This window comes from Postia placenta, assembly GCF_002117355.1.
Source record: "Postia placenta MAD-698-R-SB12 unplaced genomic scaffold POSPLAscaffold_11, whole genome shotgun sequence".
Taxonomy (NCBI): domain Eukaryota; kingdom Fungi; phylum Basidiomycota; class Agaricomycetes; order Polyporales; family Adustoporiaceae; genus Rhodonia; species Rhodonia placenta.
Genome location: NW_020169842.1, coordinates 851,698 through 870,189, shown reverse-complemented (window position 1 = coordinate 870,189; position 18,492 = coordinate 851,698). Strand labels below are relative to the sequence as shown.

At 55.7% G+C, this 18,492-nt stretch overlaps 8 protein-coding genes across 8 annotated transcripts; 3 read left to right on the top strand and 5 right to left on the bottom strand.

The window, feature by feature from the left end:
- Positions 1–208: 208 nt before the first annotated feature.
- On the top strand, positions 209–958 carry POSPLADRAFT_1149052 (hypothetical protein; the record flags this gene model as incomplete). The annotated part of the gene is made up of 4 exons (XM_024486258.1): positions 209–297; positions 472–526; positions 653–757; positions 902–958. 4 exons carry the CDS (start codon positions 209–211, stop codon positions 956–958), a joined length of 306 nt encoding a protein of 101 aa, XP_024336694.1.
- A 416-nt stretch (positions 959–1,374) lies between these two features.
- On the bottom strand, positions 1,375–3,281 carry POSPLADRAFT_1172155 (hypothetical protein). Its single transcript, XM_024488169.1, has 5 exons — positions 2,850–3,281; positions 2,486–2,762; positions 2,307–2,431; positions 1,837–2,250; positions 1,375–1,775 (listed from the first exon to the last, which is right to left on the bottom strand). The coding sequence occupies exons 1-5, from the start codon at positions 3,141–3,143 to the stop codon at positions 1,707–1,709; spliced, it is 1,179 nt and encodes a 392-aa protein (XP_024336693.1). The 5' UTR covers positions 3,144–3,281; the 3' UTR covers positions 1,375–1,706.
- Positions 3,282–4,706: 1,425 nt separating this feature from the next.
- Positions 4,707–6,266, bottom strand: POSPLADRAFT_1035402 (hypothetical protein; the record flags this gene model as incomplete). The annotated part of the gene is made up of 4 exons (XM_024477082.1): positions 4,707–4,814; positions 4,870–6,070; positions 6,120–6,204; positions 6,251–6,266. The coding sequence occupies 4 exons, from the start codon at positions 6,264–6,266 to the stop codon at positions 4,707–4,709; spliced, it is 1,410 nt and encodes a 469-aa protein (XP_024336692.1).
- Positions 6,267–6,919: 653 nt separating this feature from the next.
- Positions 6,920–9,456, top strand: POSPLADRAFT_1149768 (hypothetical protein; the record flags this gene model as incomplete). Its single annotated transcript, XM_024486347.1, has 9 exons — positions 6,920–6,961; positions 7,026–7,064; positions 7,628–8,517; positions 8,571–8,605; positions 8,667–8,725; positions 8,777–8,897; positions 8,961–9,027; positions 9,078–9,135; positions 9,193–9,456. The coding sequence occupies 9 exons, from the start codon at positions 6,920–6,922 to the stop codon at positions 9,454–9,456; spliced, it is 1,575 nt and encodes a 524-aa protein (XP_024336691.1).
- A 358-nt stretch (positions 9,457–9,814) lies between these two features.
- Positions 9,815–12,653, bottom strand: POSPLADRAFT_1035400 (hypothetical protein; the record flags this gene model as incomplete). Its single annotated transcript, XM_024477081.1, has 12 exons — positions 9,815–10,503; positions 10,545–10,791; positions 10,843–11,044; positions 11,098–11,195; positions 11,252–11,399; positions 11,446–11,558; positions 11,618–11,749; positions 11,800–11,946; positions 12,001–12,133; positions 12,190–12,259; positions 12,367–12,604; positions 12,651–12,653. The coding sequence occupies 12 exons, from the start codon at positions 12,651–12,653 to the stop codon at positions 9,815–9,817; spliced, it is 2,220 nt and encodes a 739-aa protein (XP_024336690.1).
- Positions 12,654–13,150: 497 nt separating this feature from the next.
- POSPLADRAFT_1149093 (hypothetical protein) lies at positions 13,151–14,293 on the top strand (the record flags this gene model as incomplete). Its single annotated transcript, XM_024486264.1, has 11 exons — positions 13,151–13,191; positions 13,244–13,293; positions 13,349–13,386; positions 13,446–13,533; positions 13,588–13,645; positions 13,706–13,727; positions 13,779–13,859; positions 13,908–13,966; positions 14,021–14,054; positions 14,167–14,201; positions 14,254–14,293. 11 exons carry the CDS (start codon positions 13,151–13,153, stop codon positions 14,291–14,293), a joined length of 546 nt encoding a protein of 181 aa, XP_024336689.1.
- Positions 14,294–14,422: 129 nt separating this feature from the next.
- On the bottom strand, positions 14,423–15,610 carry POSPLADRAFT_1149736 (hypothetical protein; the record flags this gene model as incomplete). Its single annotated transcript, XM_024486343.1, has 6 exons — positions 14,423–14,760; positions 14,828–14,919; positions 14,993–15,171; positions 15,227–15,238; positions 15,289–15,393; positions 15,446–15,610. 6 exons carry the CDS (start codon positions 15,608–15,610, stop codon positions 14,423–14,425), a joined length of 891 nt encoding a protein of 296 aa, XP_024336688.1.
- Positions 15,611–16,359: 749 nt separating this feature from the next.
- POSPLADRAFT_1149615 (hypothetical protein) lies at positions 16,360–18,445 on the bottom strand (the record flags this gene model as incomplete). Its single annotated transcript, XM_024486325.1, has 12 exons — positions 16,360–16,498; positions 16,572–16,672; positions 16,847–16,992; positions 17,070–17,307; positions 17,338–17,421; positions 17,480–17,582; positions 17,634–17,779; positions 17,848–17,909; positions 17,968–18,047; positions 18,097–18,182; positions 18,244–18,312; positions 18,365–18,445. 12 exons carry the CDS (start codon positions 18,443–18,445, stop codon positions 16,360–16,362), a joined length of 1,335 nt encoding a protein of 444 aa, XP_024336687.1.
- Positions 18,446–18,492: the final 47 nt, after the last annotated feature.

The following is an 18,492-nucleotide window of genomic DNA, read 5'->3' as shown; positions in this document are numbered from 1 at the left end:
GCTCACGGGGGTCGGACAGATGATGCGCCCATCGCAGAAACGACCGCCCATAGGAGCATGAATGCAGTCTTGCACGAGAGATACGTACATCTCAAGCTTATATACGCGCTAGCCCCATACACAGGACTGCATTCCGGGCATGTTCTAGTTGTGTGCACCCAGTCGTTGCGGCAGAATGTGAGGCTCTTGTTCTTCGATGACAGGAGTAATGACACTCGGAAGACTAGACATCGACGGCGTCTACCGCATGCGTCAAAGCACGCACGTGCATCTCCGAGACAGTGCTAGCAGGTACAGGTATGCGCCACAGTTTCAAGTGGCAAATCTGATGCGCAGTAGACTAGCGATGTAATGAGTTCGATAAAGGTCGACGAAAATGCAACTCTCAACTTGAGATCCACAGCTCCGATCGTAGCTCGATCATCTGTGGTAGCCATTTTTGGAGCACCGCGGCATTGGATGTGTGCTCAGACACTGGCAAGACTGGACATTCGGCAAGGTTGACAACATTGAAAATCCGAAAAAGGTATGTCAGAATGCAAGAGATTTGGTGTATATTGGTGTCAGCAACAAGGACGAAGTACACTGAAGATCGACCTGCATTCCCTTCCCTCTTCCAGCAAAACCAATAATGATAGACCTCCTCTCGCAGATTATACTCTGGGACAAGGTGGTGCAGAAGCTCGCGGCAGGAGTCGGCAGTGGCGCAGAGACGGCGGCGGGTGGTCGATCAGAGATTGGTTACCAAAAGAGGATCGTGGGTAGACATTTGTTGTAATCTTCTCGTCCTCTCGCCGTCATGGTCAGTAATAGACGATATACTCAGAAGGAACGCGTCGTATACATCTCTGGTTCCATGATTAATCGTCAGATTGAAGAAGCTACTAGCATCGCGTCGTAGGGTGCAGAGCTCGTCGCTGTCTGCCATTGCTTGCGGAAGCCGATAGCAACGGGGTAGACCTCGACAAACGGACGAGTATCGAGACGTCGGCATGAATTACTATATACTGTGGCATACTGGGTGGTCGGCAGGCGTGACCTACCGCCAATCAGAGAGCAGGATTCCCCGGAATCTCTCGGGATGTTTGCAATCCGATCAATGAGTTTGGCTCCTGGGCCAATCAGGCAAGGGGTGCCGACTTGGGGGTCTGCCGATTACCCAGTATGCCACAGTACGGCTGCCGCGAACAACCTCTAAGGATGTCACCGAGCGCCGCTACGCTCCATGCCTATCATGTAACTTTCGCGATGGAGGTCTTTCATAATTGGTTTTGCTGTCCTAGCCAACTAGGCATATGTCGGAGTAGGCAGTCAAAAAGTAGCATACTTCAGACATTTGGAGCAGAAAGCGAAACCAGCAAACACAACAAGTGTCCAAAGAAATGCGCAAATAATTTAGATTATACAATACAACCCGACAGCATCTGCGTAAAGACGTATACGCGAGCAAGCCCGCTCTACTCGGGGAACGTCCAACCTCCTGCACTGCTCTACTACTACATCAGATACGCGAATGAGGCGATATTGGGATCAGCGGTCGTGAGACAGAGATTGCGGGTATACATATGGACACGAGGCGGATGGCTGCTCGATAACAGCAGCAAGGATATACTCGGACACGAGAGACAGCATGGAAATCAATTGACAGTTCCGCGAGTGAGTAGGAGACCGTTAAATAGAGCATTGGCCAAGTGCGGTAGTCGCGGTCAGAATGTCGATGCCCAGGCCTCGAGGTCGATGGTGGATGATCGCGAGTGCTCAATCCAGGGGTGTTTCTGCGCGCATAATGGCGTCGATCAACACATCATGAATGCAGACGCACGCCGATGCACTCACCAGCAGGTTCTTCGGTGTCCTTCGCTGCTCGGGGTCCTTCAGCAGACAGCTGTCCACGAAGTCCTCTGCCTCCTTCGGGAACCGGTTCTCGGGCGTCAGCCGTGGCGCGGGTTCGTTCACGATGTGCTGCAGCAGCTCGAGGATGCTCATTGTCATGCCACCGCCTTGCAGACTGACACCGCGGCTCTTGCGCTTCTTCTTTCTCTTGTCGCGTTCCTTCTCCTCCTGCGTCTTGCGCAGAGGGATGGGCGCGGGGCGGCTAGGCGAGAGCGTCCCCTCGAGGTCGGACAAGTCAGAGTCGTCAGAGGACGAGTCGGCGAAAGGGAAGCGGCCCAGGGCGAGCTCGATGAGTGAGATGCCGAGCGACCAGACGTCGGATTTCACGGTATATTGCGCGCCTTGTATACGCTCGGGCTATGCAACACGAGTAAGACTCGTAGCACACGACACCGTAACGTGAGGTCACTTACGCTCATGTATGTTGATGTTCCGACGAACGTATCAGCGATAGAGTTAATGAGCTCGCCTGAAACCCCAAAATCACAGATTTTGATCTGTCCTTGTGAGTTGCACAGGATATTGGACGGTTTGATATCTGGCGCACATCAGGGACATCACGAGAGACGCTATACAGTCTAAGCACGCGTACCTCGGTGGATGATGCGATGCACGTCATACAGGTATGTGAGCCCTTCAAGCACGGCAAGCGCGACTTTTCCGACGACTTCGATATCAATCGGGCCGATCTTCTTGTATATGCCATCGAGCGACCCCTTGTCCATGAACTCCATGCAGATGCAGATGTTGGGGTCCGAGATGAACGCGCCATAGAACGAGATGATGTACACCGAATTGCAGTCGTGCATGATCTGCAGCTCGCGTAGAATCTGCTTGCGCACGGACGGCTTCGCGTCTATGAGCACGATCTGCGGGGATGGCAAGATGACGCGTTAGCAGGGCGCGTGATGGCACACACAGCTGTGGCGATGGGAGCACGTTGGACAGCTGCGCACCTTCTTCGCCATTATGGTCCCCGTAGGGACGTGCTCGACCTTCTTCACACTGCCCCCGTTGCCTTGCCCGAGCTCCTGCATGTCGCGCAGATCCTCGTTGCGCAGGTCGTACTTGGTCTCTGAGTTCAGGTCCAGGTTCGCGAGCGTAGATGAGAGCGTGTTGTGGTAGCTCGAGCGCGCCGCGGACGCATTGGCCGTCGGTGGGGCGGACGTTGGGCCATTCGCGGTGAGAAGACCATTGTCCGTTTCAGCGGTTACATTGGAAGTCCCGATCTTTGGGGCCTTGAGGGTCATGGGAGGCGGCCGCTTCTTCGCAGGCGCGGCACCACCTGGGGCGGGTGCTAGACGGATGGGCGCAGGCTCTGGCTCTGTCGCCGGAGGCTTCGAGACATCGAGCTGCAGAGCTTTGAAGTTGCGCTTCTTGCGCACAGGACCTCCAGGAGTAGCCATTGCGCTACCTTATGTGTTCTTGGTGGTGTGCTAGTGTTGTCCGAGCCCGTAGTCGAGGACGACGGGCGAGGCTGGGGGAGAGGGAGAGGGGAAGAACGAATATGAGTGCGGGCCTCTAACTGGCATAGTTATTTGACTGTGCTTACGTAACAATCAGAGCCTGTACATAGAAAGGCTACCGCAATTTATCCCTTCCGTCTACCTTCTGTTCTCCGAGTCGCTGCTTGGCCTCGACGTCTTACACCCGAGGCCACTTACTGGCGGTTTCCTGTGTATGCTGTACTTTTGCTACTCGGGATATTTGGCAAATGGCTGTTGGCTCAACCCGATCTCACGTCCCGCGTGGGATGGTGCTGCTCATTGTCTGTGCACCGGGCTTGTGCCGATGGCCTGCGAACTCGCCCGGCCTCTACTGCATTCTCGGAGGTGTCGAGATGCATATACTTAGTGTCTTCTCATGGCATAGACACCTGTCGGAACCGCCGCACGCATACGATCCCAAGAAAATCATCAAGTTTCACACCTCGCTTCCTGCTTCTGACCTTCTCCCGGCGACTACACGGCGTTTGCGGACTCGTCTTGGGAGTCCCCTTGTACTCGGAGCTACTTCCAGCTCCTTTCAGGTTTCTTATTGGAGTTCATGCGCGACTATAACTAGCCCTGCCAGCTTCTAGCCTCGACATCTCATACTCCCAGGCGCATTACAGCAAAACCAATATTGATAGACTTCCCTCGCAAAAAGTGCAGATAGGCGGCATGGAGCATAACGGCGCTCGGCACCTCGGGGTGACGTGCACTCATTCCTCAGAGGTTGTTCGCGGCAGTCATACGAAGTAATCCACATCAATGCCTCAATATTCAGAGTCCGTTTGTCGAGGTCTACCCCGTCTGCTTCCGCAAGCAATGGCAGACAGCGACGACCTCTGCACTCTACAGTGACGCGACACCAGTAGCTTCTAATCATTATCCATCGAGCGAGGACATGTCTACAACAAATCCTTTCTGAGCAGGATGCATATATCGTCGATTACCGACCATGGTCGGTCGAGGGGATTACAACAAGTGTTTACTCAGTAGCCCGTCTCTGATCGGCTGCCCGTCGCCGGCTCTGCACCACTGCCGACTCCTGCCGCGAGCTTCTGCCCCACCTTGCCGAAGTGTATACTTTGCGAGGGAAGGTCTATCAATATTAGTTTTGCTGTAGTCTCGTCCTCATCATCTTGGCGTTGGCGCACGGTACTGATGAAGAACGCTCAGCTTCATTTGACCTGTCCACAACCTCGAAATACGTCCAGACAAGTGGTCAGCGTCATACAAGCACTCTACGTTCAATATATGCACTTTTTGATGGTGTCTGTTGGAAGAAATATTGCAGCCACTTGTGCTCTGAGTGTGACGATGTGGATACTAGCTCTGCATCAATTGGTCCGCCGCTCCAACCCTTTCATTCATCAGCGGAAAGTTGGATATCGACTTGCGTCTGGGGAAGCGTTTTACCGGCACCGCGTCTTCAAACTGCGCAGCAAGGTATGTCACGCCAAGCACATTAAACAGCACGACGACTTCTCACCGTGCGTATCGGCAGCGCATCCGTCCTCAACGCGACTCCCTTCTTTTCGCACTTGCGCCGCAGCGCGGGAAAGTCGTCATGCTGCTTCGCATTCGCGTCGCACGTCAAGAGGCGCAGTCTCGGCAGTGTCTCGATCGCCGCGATGATCGTCTGTAGGCTCGGGTTCGAGGTCCATGAAAAGTCGCGGAAGCTCAGGTGTTCCAGCGTCTGTGGCAGGTTCGCGAGCGGGAGGAAGGTCGACAACTGGAACAGCACGAGTTCCTCGAGCGCGGGACACAGGCGGATGAGCGCCGCCCCCCGCGCGTTGTAGCGCAGCAGACGGAGAGAGCGCAGGCGCGGCCCGTGGGGTGCGAGGATCTCGGTGAGCTGCACATCGGGCGCGTCGCGCAAGTCTAGGATCGCGAGCGTGGAGAGGGACGAGGCGAGCAGCCAGCTGAGGATTCTGGGGCTTGGGAGGCGGTACAGGACGAGCTCCGTGAGCGCGACGCTGGCAGGGCTCTTCGGGAGCGGGGCGGCCATCTCGGAGCCGAGGCGGAGGAAGCGGACAGACGGGAACACGGCGAGGAGCTGGTACAGAAGCGGCGACTGGACGCCCGCGCGGAGAAGGCTGAGTGCGCGCAGGGGAGTACGGGCAGGATCAGACGCAAGCGCGCCGAGGGCTCTGGTGAGGGGCTCTTCGAAGGCGTGGACATTGTACGCCCGAAGGATGAGTTCGTACAGGCGGGGGCAATGGTCCAGCAGGGTGAGGAACTCGGTCGGCCGGAGGCTCGTGGCGTCTGGAGATGTGGGGCTGCCGCTGCCCGGGCCCGTCCCAATACGCACCTCGAGCCTGCGGACGTGCTCGCCCAGGCGAGTGCCCGACGGGCGGGCGGGATGGATGGCATGCAGGAAGGCCAATGCGTGCGGGCCGTGCAGTCGCGCGGTATGGAAGAGCAGCCTCTGCGCTGGGCCGGTCCATGAGGCAGAGACGAGGGAGCACGCGTAGAGCGCACGGCGGTCGGGGTTGCCGTCCTCGTCGTAGTACAGCTGCTCGATGATCGCGCTTATCAGCTCGGCGGGTAGGTCGGGGCTCACCGTGGCCGACGTGCAAACGGGTGAGGTGTGCATGTTGCTGGGTCGCTGACCGCTGTGCGAGTCTAGGTTTCGCCCCTGCGGGCGAGGTGCACGACGATGATGGCGAGAGGCCGGGGCTGACCGGTATCTATGGCATTATAGCAATCGGAGCCTGTGATGGCTGACCCCAGACTGACCCCGGGGTCACGATCACGCTCCTTCGATCACCTCGCTTGGGATGATGCATCTTCATGGCTTGTGTTGTCCTACGTGCGCATTGACCTGAAGGTATGTAAAGAGTTCAGGTTGTTATTGCAAGATTACTGACATGCCGTGTTCGACATGTTGTGGCAGGTTTCTGATGGACTACAAAACAAAACCTACCCCGCGTCTGCCAAGACGGCGCCCAAACTCAGCTACAGTTAGGGCCGGTTTACTCGGTGGGGAACGTGCGCCATCATGGGAGCTCCGTGTTAACGACTTTACAGTGTGACACCGATGAACACACTCCGAGTCCCAGCTCTGTGCTTCACTCCAGTCTATCGTTCAATGCAAGCGTACGCCTAGATCGAACGCAAGCGACCAGAAGCTGCGCCAGGCGGGGCCACAGCGGAGAAGTGGCTGGCTGATGTTCACCTTCGGCCTAGACAACATCTCAACATGGGAGGGGAATCTATGACTGACAGAACCCTAAAACGCGACCGCAGCAACGAGATGTGTATTACGCTGTTCACGCGACCCCCACGGGAGAGGTCTTGGGTTATACAGGCCACTACATAGTGCTGTGCTGCCATCGAGTTAAAAGTGTACATAGAGCAGGTCTGAATTGACATATGTTCTTACACGGAACCAAATCTGGGTGGGCGGGCCAAGAGCTCCTTTCGGCCGAGACTCTCCTTGCCCCTTCCCCCCCCCCCTCCCCCAGCCCTCTCGAGACTGTCTGCTGTAGACTATCTCTCAATTCTGAATATAGTCGGCATAAAAGCTCAGTCGGAAGATGTCTTACGAACCGTCTGATCCGCGGCGGTTTACGCTAGAGGTAACGGGTGTTTTATCGCAGAATCAGGAGCATCGTGTTCTCACACCGCGACCACCGCCTGCAGAATAAAGCAGGGCGCGCCGACGAGGCAGGAGCATTCGTAGTACGTGGACAGTGCCCAGACTACCCCAGATGGTTGACTGGTTTTGTTATGTCTTCTTGGCGACGACGGCCCTCGTCTCGCATCGCGGTGTTTGCCATGCTGTGCCATCACCCACGCTTATTTCGTCCCTGCCCCGCAGGCTTTGTCCCGCCAGCCAAGCAAGCAGGAGGTGAGCTTTCTTTCTCTCCTGCCACACACCGCCCCTCGCCTCCGCCATGTCCGAACTGCCCCGCAGACGCAACTGGATGGGCAAGTACCACCCCTCGCGCGACAAAGACTCGGGCAGCAGCTCCGCCCTTCCCGCCCCGCGCGAGGGCCACGAGCAGTCATACGACTACCCTCTCGGTGTCTCATCGTCCGCAGCTAGCTCGACGGCCACCCTGACTGCTCTACCCTTTGCGCGTTCCAACTCTGTCTCGTCGCTTGTCTCTCTGCTGCCCTCGCGCCCCACGACCCCCCAATCCTCCAAGCGTTCCCCGTCTGCCTTGAATCTGCTAACCCGCGAGGAACCCGACCCACAGGCCCAGAATGCCAATGCCCTCACGCGCACGCTCTCCACGCAGTCCGGCTCCGGCAAGGACAAGGACAAGGACAAGGACGCGCCCGGCAACCGCCCCACGAGCGGCTCCTTCTCGCGCAGGTCGCTGAGCTCCGTGATGGGCGGCCTGTCGTCGCTCTCGCTCCGCAGCGGCGCTGGCAACGGCGGCAGTGGCGCTGGCGACGAGAAGGAGCGCGGACGCTCCAAGGACAAGAGCAAGCCCGACCGTCCGGGCGCCGGGGTGCGCTCGAGCTCGTTCGCCGGCACGAGCGGCGACGCGCAGGACGCGGCGGGCGGGCGAACGCGTAGCCAGTCGCCGTTCCGCTTGCGGCGCGCGCGCATGCGTGACCCGTCGCCCGCCGTCGAAGCGCTGTCGGTGTCGGACGCCGAGTCGGACTCGGAGGCGCCGCGCATCCGGCCGCGCAACGCGTTCTCGCTGTCGGCCACGTCGGACGACGAGTCGGGGGAGGAGACGGAGGACGACGAGGGCTCGGAGGAGTCGTGGAGCGACGACGACCAGTTCGACCAGGTGACGGAGCGCAACACGGAGCGCAACGCGCTGATCCCCGCGGACCTCGCGGACCAGGACGTCGTCGACGTGCCGGATCCGCTCGGCGAGGGCGTGAACGTCGTCGTGCCGCCCGAGCCGTACTTCCCGTCGACGCTGAACCACAGCGCGCACAATACGAGGCGCCGCAAGAGCACGCGGCCGGACCCGCTCCCGCTCGACACGTCGCGGCCGATCTTCCAGCGCGACCGGTGCACGATCACACTCATCCATGGGGATCCCGGAGGCATGTTGGAGGAGACGGGACGGCGGAGCAGGCGCTACGTCCTCGCGAGCGACCTGAGCGATGAGAGCCGATATGCGCTAGAGTGGGGAATCGGCACGGTGCTCAGAGACGGTGACGAGATGTACGTCGCTGCATTCTCGAGATGAAATGTTGGGGATTAACGTTATTTTGCAGGCTCATTGTGACTGTCATCGAGAACGAGAACAAAAGTAAGTAGCAGAGTCATGTATCCCTCTCCGCATCGGCTCACCAGTGTCGCTGTCCGCGCAGTCGATCCCCTGATACCCAATCCTGCCGACAGAGCCGCAAAGCTGCGCAGCCAGCAAGAGGTAGGTGCATGTGCTTCATCACCGCCCCGCCCTCGCTGATGTCATTGGCAGCGACAAGCGTTGGCGTATATCCTCGTCCGCCAGGCGACGAGCTTGTTGCAGCGCACCCGTCTACACGTCACCATATCGTGTCAAGCATGGCACGCGAAGAATAGTCGGCACATGCTTCTTGGTGCGTTGCACAGCTCTTGTATAATGGCGTGCATGGCGTGACTTACAGCGTGCGTCTGTGCAGATATCGTTGACTTCGTTCAGCCTAGTATGTTAGTCGTCGGTTCTCGCGGGCTGGGAAAGTTGAAAGGGTGAGCACCTCGCACGAATTCTTATAGCTCATCTGACCCTCCCATTCTAGCATTCTGCTCGGCTCGACGTCACATTATCTCATCCAGAAATGCTCCGTACCTGTCATGGTGCGTCTGCGCCAGCCTCTTATGATGTACATGTATTCACTAACGTCCAATGCCCAGGTCGCCCGCCGCAGACTCAAGCGTCCGCCCAGGCGCTCTGCCCACCTCGCCCCGCACCGTGCGCGCGTGTCACTTGCACAGGCCGCCGGCATCGATCGCATGGCTCCCAAGGTTGATCAGGACGTCCAGGAGATGCGCACGCAGATTGAGCGCGACGACGAGGACCGACGGAATGGCGCGCAGACGGACGGCGAGGACGATCCAGATACGGAGGTCGAGGGCGAGCCCGCGCACCAGTTGGGAACGAAAGTGCGGGGCGAATAATCGCGGATGGGTACGACGGCCGTGGGTTTCAATCAGTCTTTGGGATGGGATATGCAGGTGCGGACAAAGTCAACAAAGTGTATTAACAGTTCTTTCATTTGTCGCCTTGCTTGGTCAGTGTCGGTCGCCTTTGGGTGTATCCTTCGTGTACAGAGAAGAAATGCTAGATGAATACTTTACTACATAATATACTTTTCTGTGTTTATGGATTACAATGATCTTCACGTCGATCACCGCCACAACACACCATACCGAATAGATATCGATATTCCTCATTGTACTCCCCCCGATTGATCAAGGCATCATCCCGGGGCCACATAAATATACGAGGGTTTAATCAGCGGGGTAGCGAGAAGGTCTAGTCTGGACCTTTCGGGGACGACGATGCATCGCCACTAGAAGGTGATATTGCAGACGATGGCGAAGAAGCTGAATCACTGTGTATGGTGTCAGTCGCAGACAGTGCTCGATGTGCATCGAGAGAAGAGCCCGATGTTGATTCCAGCACGGAATGACTCGAAGGTTCTACGGTGGAAGGCGATTCGGGTGGCTGTGGAAGCGGTCCCACCAGATCCTCAGAGGAGTTCGAGGTAGAGCCCGAGGGTGTACTCGTTGCAACACGTCCCTCGATGACTTCTGACAGTAGGTGCAGGAGAGGAGACGGGCATTCGGAACGACCGTCAAGCGCAGCATCACTGCTGTGCCCACTTAGATCCGTCGTGGGAGCCTCTGTCTTCTGCTCGCCCTTCGGAACCTCAGCTAGTTTGCGCTTGGTTTCCCCCTTTTGAGCCCCGGCAGCGGCGTGCTTGCTCTCGCCCTTCCGTTCTTCCTTAGCCTTGTGTTCTTTCTTCCCTACAGGGCCTCCCGTGGACGCAGATCTAGACTCAGGCACCCCAGAATTGTCTTTTGCGATGTTAGCATCGGATTCATCAATGTATGTGAGATCGATGTCTCGCCCTCGTTCGACCTTCTCGTTCGGGTGGAGCTGGAACTTGTAAATGAGCATTTGCCGCTTGTATGCCTCGTGCTGGTTATCACGAATGGCAGCTTGGGGGAGCAGCGACTTCTTGATAGTATACATGACGGACCCTGTACCAATGATCCGATGTTAGCATGAATGAGAACAGATAGAGGGGAAAGCGACATGCATGGCTTGTCTACGGAGCCAACGGCGGTATGCGCGCTCGTTCTCTGGTTGGCCAGGTAATGGGTGAGGTTGATGTCCAATTGAACGATAGGCTTGATTTTGCCGAACCATTCCTTGGGCTCGATCCAAACATGCAAGACGCTACCCAGCTTCTTGATCGTCCGAGTCTCCCAGGTACAGTGGACCGACTAGATGAGGAGCATCGGTAACACGCACTATGGTTCACTTGAACTGCTCACCTTTTGGGGGAAATATTCGACAATCTCAGAGAATATCGCGTCGAGGAGACCAAGACACTTGTAAAAGATGCGATGACCCTGCGAATGCCCAAAAAGGCGTATATCCATTTCCTCGAGGGGGATATACTGAAACCCGAATGTCTCATGAGTGTTGTGATACGCAACGAACACGCCATCCATGTTGCCTATCCGCGCTTGAAAGCTACAGACGTCCGTAACATGAGAAACGCACATCTAGTTGAGACACATTCGTACCTGTATTTGAGAAAAGCTGAGCGGATGAGATCGTAATACTCTTTCTCAAAGCTCTCCCAGTCGCCTTGCATAGTGCGAATTTTGTAATCCAAGTGGTCCTTGACAAAAACGTCACGATCATCAATTACGCATGAATGATGTAGTCCAATGTCACCTTGTAGTTCTCAAGATCGTAACGAATTGGCACTGCAGCACGGGTCTTGATATCGAAGATCCCAGTACCGGGTAGATCTGGACTACGGCAATCGAGCTGCGCCCGCATGGCAAATTTGCCATACTGTTCCAATACTATTAGACTCTGTCTTTGCATCGTAGTAGATAGATCAGAGATCGCATACCTTCGCGTACCTGTATACGTCCTTTGCTCGAGATTGCACAAATGGCCCACCAGGAGATGTGCTCACGAAATCTCGCCTGAAGGCCTTCATAGACATCGTGAGGAACTTTTCCATCATTGTCCCCTACACAGTGTTCATGAGTTAATGCTTCAAAATGAGGAAATATCCTTCGAACGTCGTACCAATTGTGACAGAACAGTCACTGATTTTTCCTGCCCGAGGTGTCTGACGTCTGAATCGGTAGCATATACTCCATCCTGGTAATTTAGACCAATGGACACCGGCATACGCTGTCCGGGAGTGAAAGACCGCGACTGTGAAAGTTTGTGTCAGGAACAGCTCATACACTGAGGGCTCGACTTACTTCACGTCGAAAAGCCGCACTGAGGTTGCTGGTGTTCACCGGTTTCTCCTCCGACAGTAGGAGGTATATTTGGCTGAGCACGCCTGTGAGCGAGGATGTCGAGCCGGCGAATATACAACCCTCCTCTTTCGCAAGCCTATGGAGCTCCTACTCACGCAAAATGTCACATTCTGGTGGGGCTCAGTATTTAAGACAACATACAGGGTCTTTGGAGCTCGTGACGAATTCAGAGACTCGATCAAAAGCGAAGTCAGCGACCTTTGGAACATCTCTGAGCTTCTGCTCGAAGTTCCAGTGCCCGGACCTCGGTTCTTGTAGCCACTGTGGCCCAGGACTTGGGGTACATGATCAGCGACAGAAGGAGCTCTGTTTCATAGCATTGTCACGTACGTGAAGAGCACAGTGGATAAACCGTGTCTTAGACGAGGAACCTTTCCCATACCGGCCTGGGGCACCAGATCTGCAAAGGCGTAAGGGAGACATTTGCCGTTAGTGCCAAAGTTTATTTGAGCTGCCCGCTCCGATACCGACCTTGCAAAACTCCAGTTTGATGAACAGGGAGTTTACCTGTAACGCGGCGCTTATAGAAGGGCAACTTCTGCGGCCGGTCGTAGTCTGGGGCATGACGAGCGATCTCAGATGACGGTGAGCCAGAAATGTAGCTCAAATACTCGGTCCGAGCGTCCAGGGGCGCACCACCCTCATTGCCGCTCTCTTCTCCTTGGGAACGCGTCGCGGCCTTTTCAGACAAGAAATTCAACGAAGCATCCTTGTCCTCGTTCCCGCCCGCAGTTACATCTGCGTTCTTCCCAAGTGAGACCACGTACACATGCACGGACCAGCGCACGCACCATCTTTGGGTATAGGTTGAATGGACTGGTTCGCGAGGAAGCTATGAGGATTCTGTGCGCTTTCCGAGGACGCCCCGGAGTCCCGTCTTGGACGCCATGCCTCTAGGAGTTCCCAGAGCAGTGGGGGCCGTGCTCGTAAGGGATCTGACTTCTGAGGATCTTCTGAATCTGTTGAGCTGCAGCGAACGTGAGGCGGTATATATCTTTGGAAGCAGCTCGCTATGGAAGCATGACGAGTGCGGAGCATATAGTATGCTCCTTGAAGCAAAGATGCACCGAAAAACAGACAAGACGACGAAAAGTGTATAAGAGGGAGGTGGTAGTCAGACAAGCGCCCATATCAAGCCGACCTATGTATACACATTAGGGTTAGGAGGTTATAAGAAACTCCCAGAGACGCTTGTTGGTATCTCCTTGACTTCATTACCTGATACTGTTACAAGTTCTTGGTTTACTTCATCTAAACCCGTACATCGCCACACTTTTTGTACTATCGCTTGATGGCTTCATTCTTCTCATCGTTGCTGCAATGGTTCAGCGGGTGGGTCATCTTGTCGTTCGTCCTCCTCACTTGGCCGACTGCGCATTCTCAGCCTGTTCTTCTCCAAGACCGCCGAGATATCTATCGTAGGACTGCAGGCGCGTCCCAACCCCCATTGGCTTAGCCATGTGCGGTACTCACGGTGCACAGGCATCAGGGAAGACGTCCTTCGTGAACGTGATAGGGTCTGGACAGGTACGTCGTCGGGCGCGATGTGTGAACACTGATAAACCAGATGTGCCCCGCGTGTGCAGTGGAGCGAGGACGTTGTGCCGACGGTCGCATTCAACTTCAGGAAAGTCCGGCGGGGGAACGTCACTCTCAAAGTATGGGACGTCGCAGGTACGTGTCCGCGCGCTCCTCACTTGCCGCCCATCTAAACCCAGTGGCCTCCAGGCCAGCCGAGGTACAGGTCGATATGGGAGCGCTATTGCAATGGTATGGACGCAGTCGTGTGAGTGAAAATATACTACAGTTTCTTGATATATTTCTCACAAAGTATCCCACCCGTCAGATTCGTCGTGGACTCGATGGATGTATGCATCGTGAGGCCGGACATGTGCGACTCCTGCTGACCGTCCATACAGAAGGAAAAGTTCGACACCGCTCGGTTTGAGCTGCACCAGCTACTCGCGCAACCATCTCTTGTTGGCGTGCCGCTCCTAGTGGTAAGTCTGATCGTACTCTGTGCAGCTCGCAGATTAATATTTGCATAGCTTGGCAACAAAAACGATCTGCAAGGGCACGCGCCTGTGAACGAGCTCATTCAGGCCCTGTAAGTCCTTGGAATACCCGATGCATATGCAGTGTAATCTCATCGCTGTTTCAGTCAACTTCACAAAATCCACAACAGGCCGGTATCGGTGCGTCATAGCTCTCCAGCGTCTAAATAGTATATTGACGAGTCTTCCCTATGACGTCAGTGTTATTCGGTACGTTGCTCAGCTCTTCTGTATGAATACCTTAAGGTTCAAGGCAATCCAGTGTTCAATGAAAAGCCAACACAACCTGTGGGTTATCCATATCGTCTTTCATGATCTCGTCTCACCTGGAGACTTGCAGAGACATCGTCCTACAGTGGCTCGCTGGTCGCAGCCATTAAGTTGCACGCCTACCATGTATCATAGATCTTGGGACATTGTTTCTCATGGGATGTACAACAATATATATGAATATCGTCGGGTTCAGGATAAGCAACCTCAACATCAGTGACAGTAAACTCGTCCAGTCCTCAATCTGTGTCCATTCTATCGCCCTCACTATCACCGTCGGCTACTCTCGCTTGCTCCTGGATTGCACGCAAGAACGCTTCGATACTGGTGCCCGCCTCCTCCGGCAGACCTAGGCCTCTGACGAGCCCGCCCAGCAGGCCAGTACGCAGGGCCTGGTCAAAGTTGCGCACAGCCGCACGGAATTGCGGTGAAGAAACAATTTGTCGGAGCGTCTCCTCTGTGGGGTGTGTAGGTAGATCTGGCGGGAGATAGGGGAATAATGCGCGAACGAGCTCTGGGTGTTCGCTGAAAAGCGGTGCTAGGTTGGCGGGGGTGAGAATATCAACGAGGGACATCTCTGTGTTCGTCAAATTATCAGCAAACAGAGGTGCAGTACATTTGGGAGAAGGGTACAGCCAACGTACCAGGTATCCCTTGCTGACCACTGCCGCCAGACATAGAAGCGATGATGGACTGTAGTTGTGCTAGCTCTTGCGCCGTTGGTTGGTGCGCCTGACTAGAGGCGGGCTGCGACCTACGTGAGAGCTTAATAGTATCCAAACAGTACATTGATGCAATGCTATGCTCACGACGATGCGGCCTGAGAAGATCCGGCAGTAGGAGCTGCATCTGGCGCGGAAGATGTTGACGCCTGCGCGTCGTGGCCAGGATTGTACCCAGGTGCCCACCATATAGGAATCGTCTGGGGATCATCCAGAAGCCTGTTCACATTGCTTACGAATTCGGCGTCTCTGCTCGGATCCGCGTCCTGAATGGCCACATCAGCTCGTCGCGCACAGGCAGAAATAGTGTATCCGCGTCACCTGCATCCAGAACTACAGGGCACTCAGTGTGTGTAGCAGAGAAAGACAAGGGGGCCACGCACGAAATGTCTTTGGTTGGAGGACGCGAATTTGAGGATGTACGTCCGGCCCCACGCAGACTGCTCGACCTTCTGGAATACCGCGTCCGACGGGAACAGGATCAAGTCCTGCACGGGCGGGTCAGCTTCGGGACATCACACGCAAGGCTCCCAAACACACCTCTTCGACGTTGTTCGTCTGGCGGTTTTTCCACATGAAATGCAAGAGACCATCCTCGCCGTTCTGGAGGATGATCGCGCCCTTCGTCGGGCTCGCGTCGACGAAGCTGGTGCCCTCACGGCGGAAGCAGCGACCTGCTTTGAAGGCAATACGTGGCTCTGTCATAGCTCGCGAGGTTTTCCGAAGGGCTGGTTGTGTGGCTGGTACCGAATGCGACGGCGGTGATTCGACGCGAACCACTCAGGACTGCAGACGACGCGTCACCATCGCGCGCATCACGTGGCCGGCTTGACGCTATGATCGGGATTCGACGCGTGCATGATGACCCCCGCCTTGCAGAGTGAAATGCCTGAGAACGACTTCAATAGCAGCCAAGTGCACATCCACACAGCTACAATGCCAACAATGCTAGTAGTGATGGATAGTGTGTGCCACCATTTCTGCCGAGCCCTTGGCTTCAACAGCAACTAACAGTATGTGTTCTGCCATGACCGCCCTTCACGCCGTGCTCTCCATCACCTCGAGCGCGGTGTCCGCAGACTACCTAGCCACTTCTGCCCCGGAGATACCGGTAACTTGCGTGGGCAAGGTTCGCACCTGATATAGAGTCTGGACCCTGTTATATGTGCGTCTAAGGCAAAGTCAATGCAAGTCTTGGGGCAAGATGACACTGGTTCATGATTCTTGCATTACAATCGTGAGTGTTTAAGGGTACACGTACAGAGCGTGAAGAATGCGTGACTAGACATGATTTCAACAGGATAGCGTGACGGGACATCGAAAGCTCGTGCAAGACGTGGAAAGCTACAAACATTAACCTTAAGCGATAAAAATAGACTATAGAAAGACTTCATGCTGAGGATGCACAGCGGATCGGCAAGCCTACGCGTTGCCGCCCCGCCTCGCGGCGCCGTCTACTCAACATAGACCTCCGTTCCCGGTGTCCAGATCGCCCGCGGGCGGTACCGCAGGTTCTTCTCGTCCATCCGGTGCTTGACCGTGATGTGGAAGTTCGGGTGTGGCGGCAGATGGCGGCCTTGCCCAAGGTGCAGACTGGTGCAGAACACATCTCGTCAGCCCGACATCCACAAGCACCAGAAGAATGTTGAGCGCGACGTACCTCCACGACGTGTGCCACCGCCCGTTGTGCTCCTGCCAGTTGTAGCTTGTCGGCAAGATCTCCAGGACCCACCAGAGCGGTGCCATCCATAGCTGGTCGTGCAAAGGCTGCAACGCGCGCAGCTTCTCCATTCCCGGCACGTGGTGCTCCTCCATGGTCGCATCCCCGCCCTCTGTGCTGCTCGACGGTTCGCCTGCGTGAGCGACTGTGCGCTCTGATTGTGCGTCTGCAAACTTCTTCGGCAGCGGCGGCGTTACGGGGAACCCGGGGCCCGTGAAGACCGATGCAGGGATGCCCGCAAGAAGGAGAGCTTCGCGGTCGAACACGATCCCGCATTGCGCAAGCACGATTTGGCGCACCATCCAGTGCAGCGTGATGTCCGCGAGCGACAGCTTCGTGTCGTCCGTCACCGCGCTCCCGCCGACATCTACACCACGCACAAGACAACACAAAGCCCAGTCAGCATGCCGCCGCCGCAGGAAATGACAGACAAACGAGACATACCACAGTGACACCCCGCAAACCACACCTCGAGCACATCCGCGCCCGTGTTGAGCTTTTCGACTTTCTCATCCGCGCTGCCCCTGCCCCAGCGCAGCTCCGCCGCGGCGGACGGCAGGTCCGACCACGCTGCATCCGTGCTGGTCCGCTTCGTCGCGCGCTTCGTGAGCTTGTTCTTCGCGTTCCCGAGGCTGAAAGGCCAGAACGTCCTGCCCTTTCCCTTGTCCGCGGGCTTCTCGGTCTCAGTGTCGGGTATAGGCGGGGACACGACGTTCTGCTTGCGTGTAGACTTAGTCTGCGGAGCTTTGGTGGTGTCGGGACGGTGGTAGAGGTTCGGACGAAACTTCGCGCGGTGCTGAAGGTGATCGTCAGTGATCGGTGATCGCGAATGAAACCGATCAGCTCGGACCGACCTCATCGAGGGACAGAGCGTGCCGGAATGTCTTGATTGTTGTATTGTTCGCGATAAATGGGAGAGTGCGACTGACGAGCATGCCTACGCTCGCAACAGTGTCCCTGAAGATGATTCTGAGCTTGATTACTGAGGGAAGACACGCATATACTCACCATACTCCTACGAACTCAATCTTGACCTCTCGGCAGAATGTGCTTTTGAAACCCTCGGCGAGCTCAATACTCTTGGCATCCGTGTGTTTGTACAGTTTGTACGCAAATGGTATCTGCTCGGGGTTGTTCTTGGGGAGCAGTCCAATCTAGGACGGAATCGAGATCGTCAAATTAGTACGATGCCCCTGCGCGCTCAGCGGTAAGGTGCCGATACAATACTTGCCTTGTGCAGCATTCCGGCAAGGGCTCGGGCTGTGTATGCGCCCCGAGAGAAGCCTAAGGCGCCACAAGGGTGAGCGACAAGACAATTAGAAAACGCTTGAGATGCACTCACCAAATATACAAATTTTATCCCCAGGGCGGTAGTTCTGCATCAAGAATTGATATCCACCACGGACATGTGCGTCTAAGTACCTGTGGGAGACTTAAGCTTCGCAGTCGAAATTATCTGCATTGGACGCACCAAGCGACACCTTGGTCAAGTATCTTCGCGCCCCACTCAAAGAAGGGAGACACGACGCCGTCATTGAGATATGTGCCGATGCCAGGCTGGCCAGTGATAAAATGAGCCTGACTAATTCGGCAAAGGTCCACAGAGACGCATATATACCTGGTAATAGCAAAGCTGCTCTGATTCCTCTTTCTTGAAGAGAGAGTAGAGCTTGACAACGTTTGTATTCTACGAACGAGCAGTCAGTATGTAACTCATTCCGGCGCATATATGCACCTACTGTGTCTGAAAACTGGTCTGCGGTACCATCGAAGCACAGGATGAGCGTGCGGGGCTTGTTCGTCTCAGTCGTGAAAGTCATGGCGGTCATCAATCCAGCGCTAGCTGTGGGGGTCCCTTCGGGGGCTG

Excerpts from the sequence above, each read along its gene's own strand:
- POSPLADRAFT_1172155 (XM_024488169.1), bottom strand. The coding sequence starts at position 3,143 with ATGACCCTCAAGGCCCCAAAGATCGGGACTTCCAATGTAACCGCTGAA. Across the intron at positions 2,251-2,306 it reads GAACATCAACATACATGAGC|CCCGAGCGTATACAAGGCGC; the intron begins GTAAGTGACCTC and ends CGTGTTGCATAG. Across the intron at positions 1,776-1,836 it reads GGACACCGAAGAACCTGCTG|AAACACCCCTGGATTGAGCA; the intron begins GTGAGTGCATCG and ends TTATGCGCGCAG.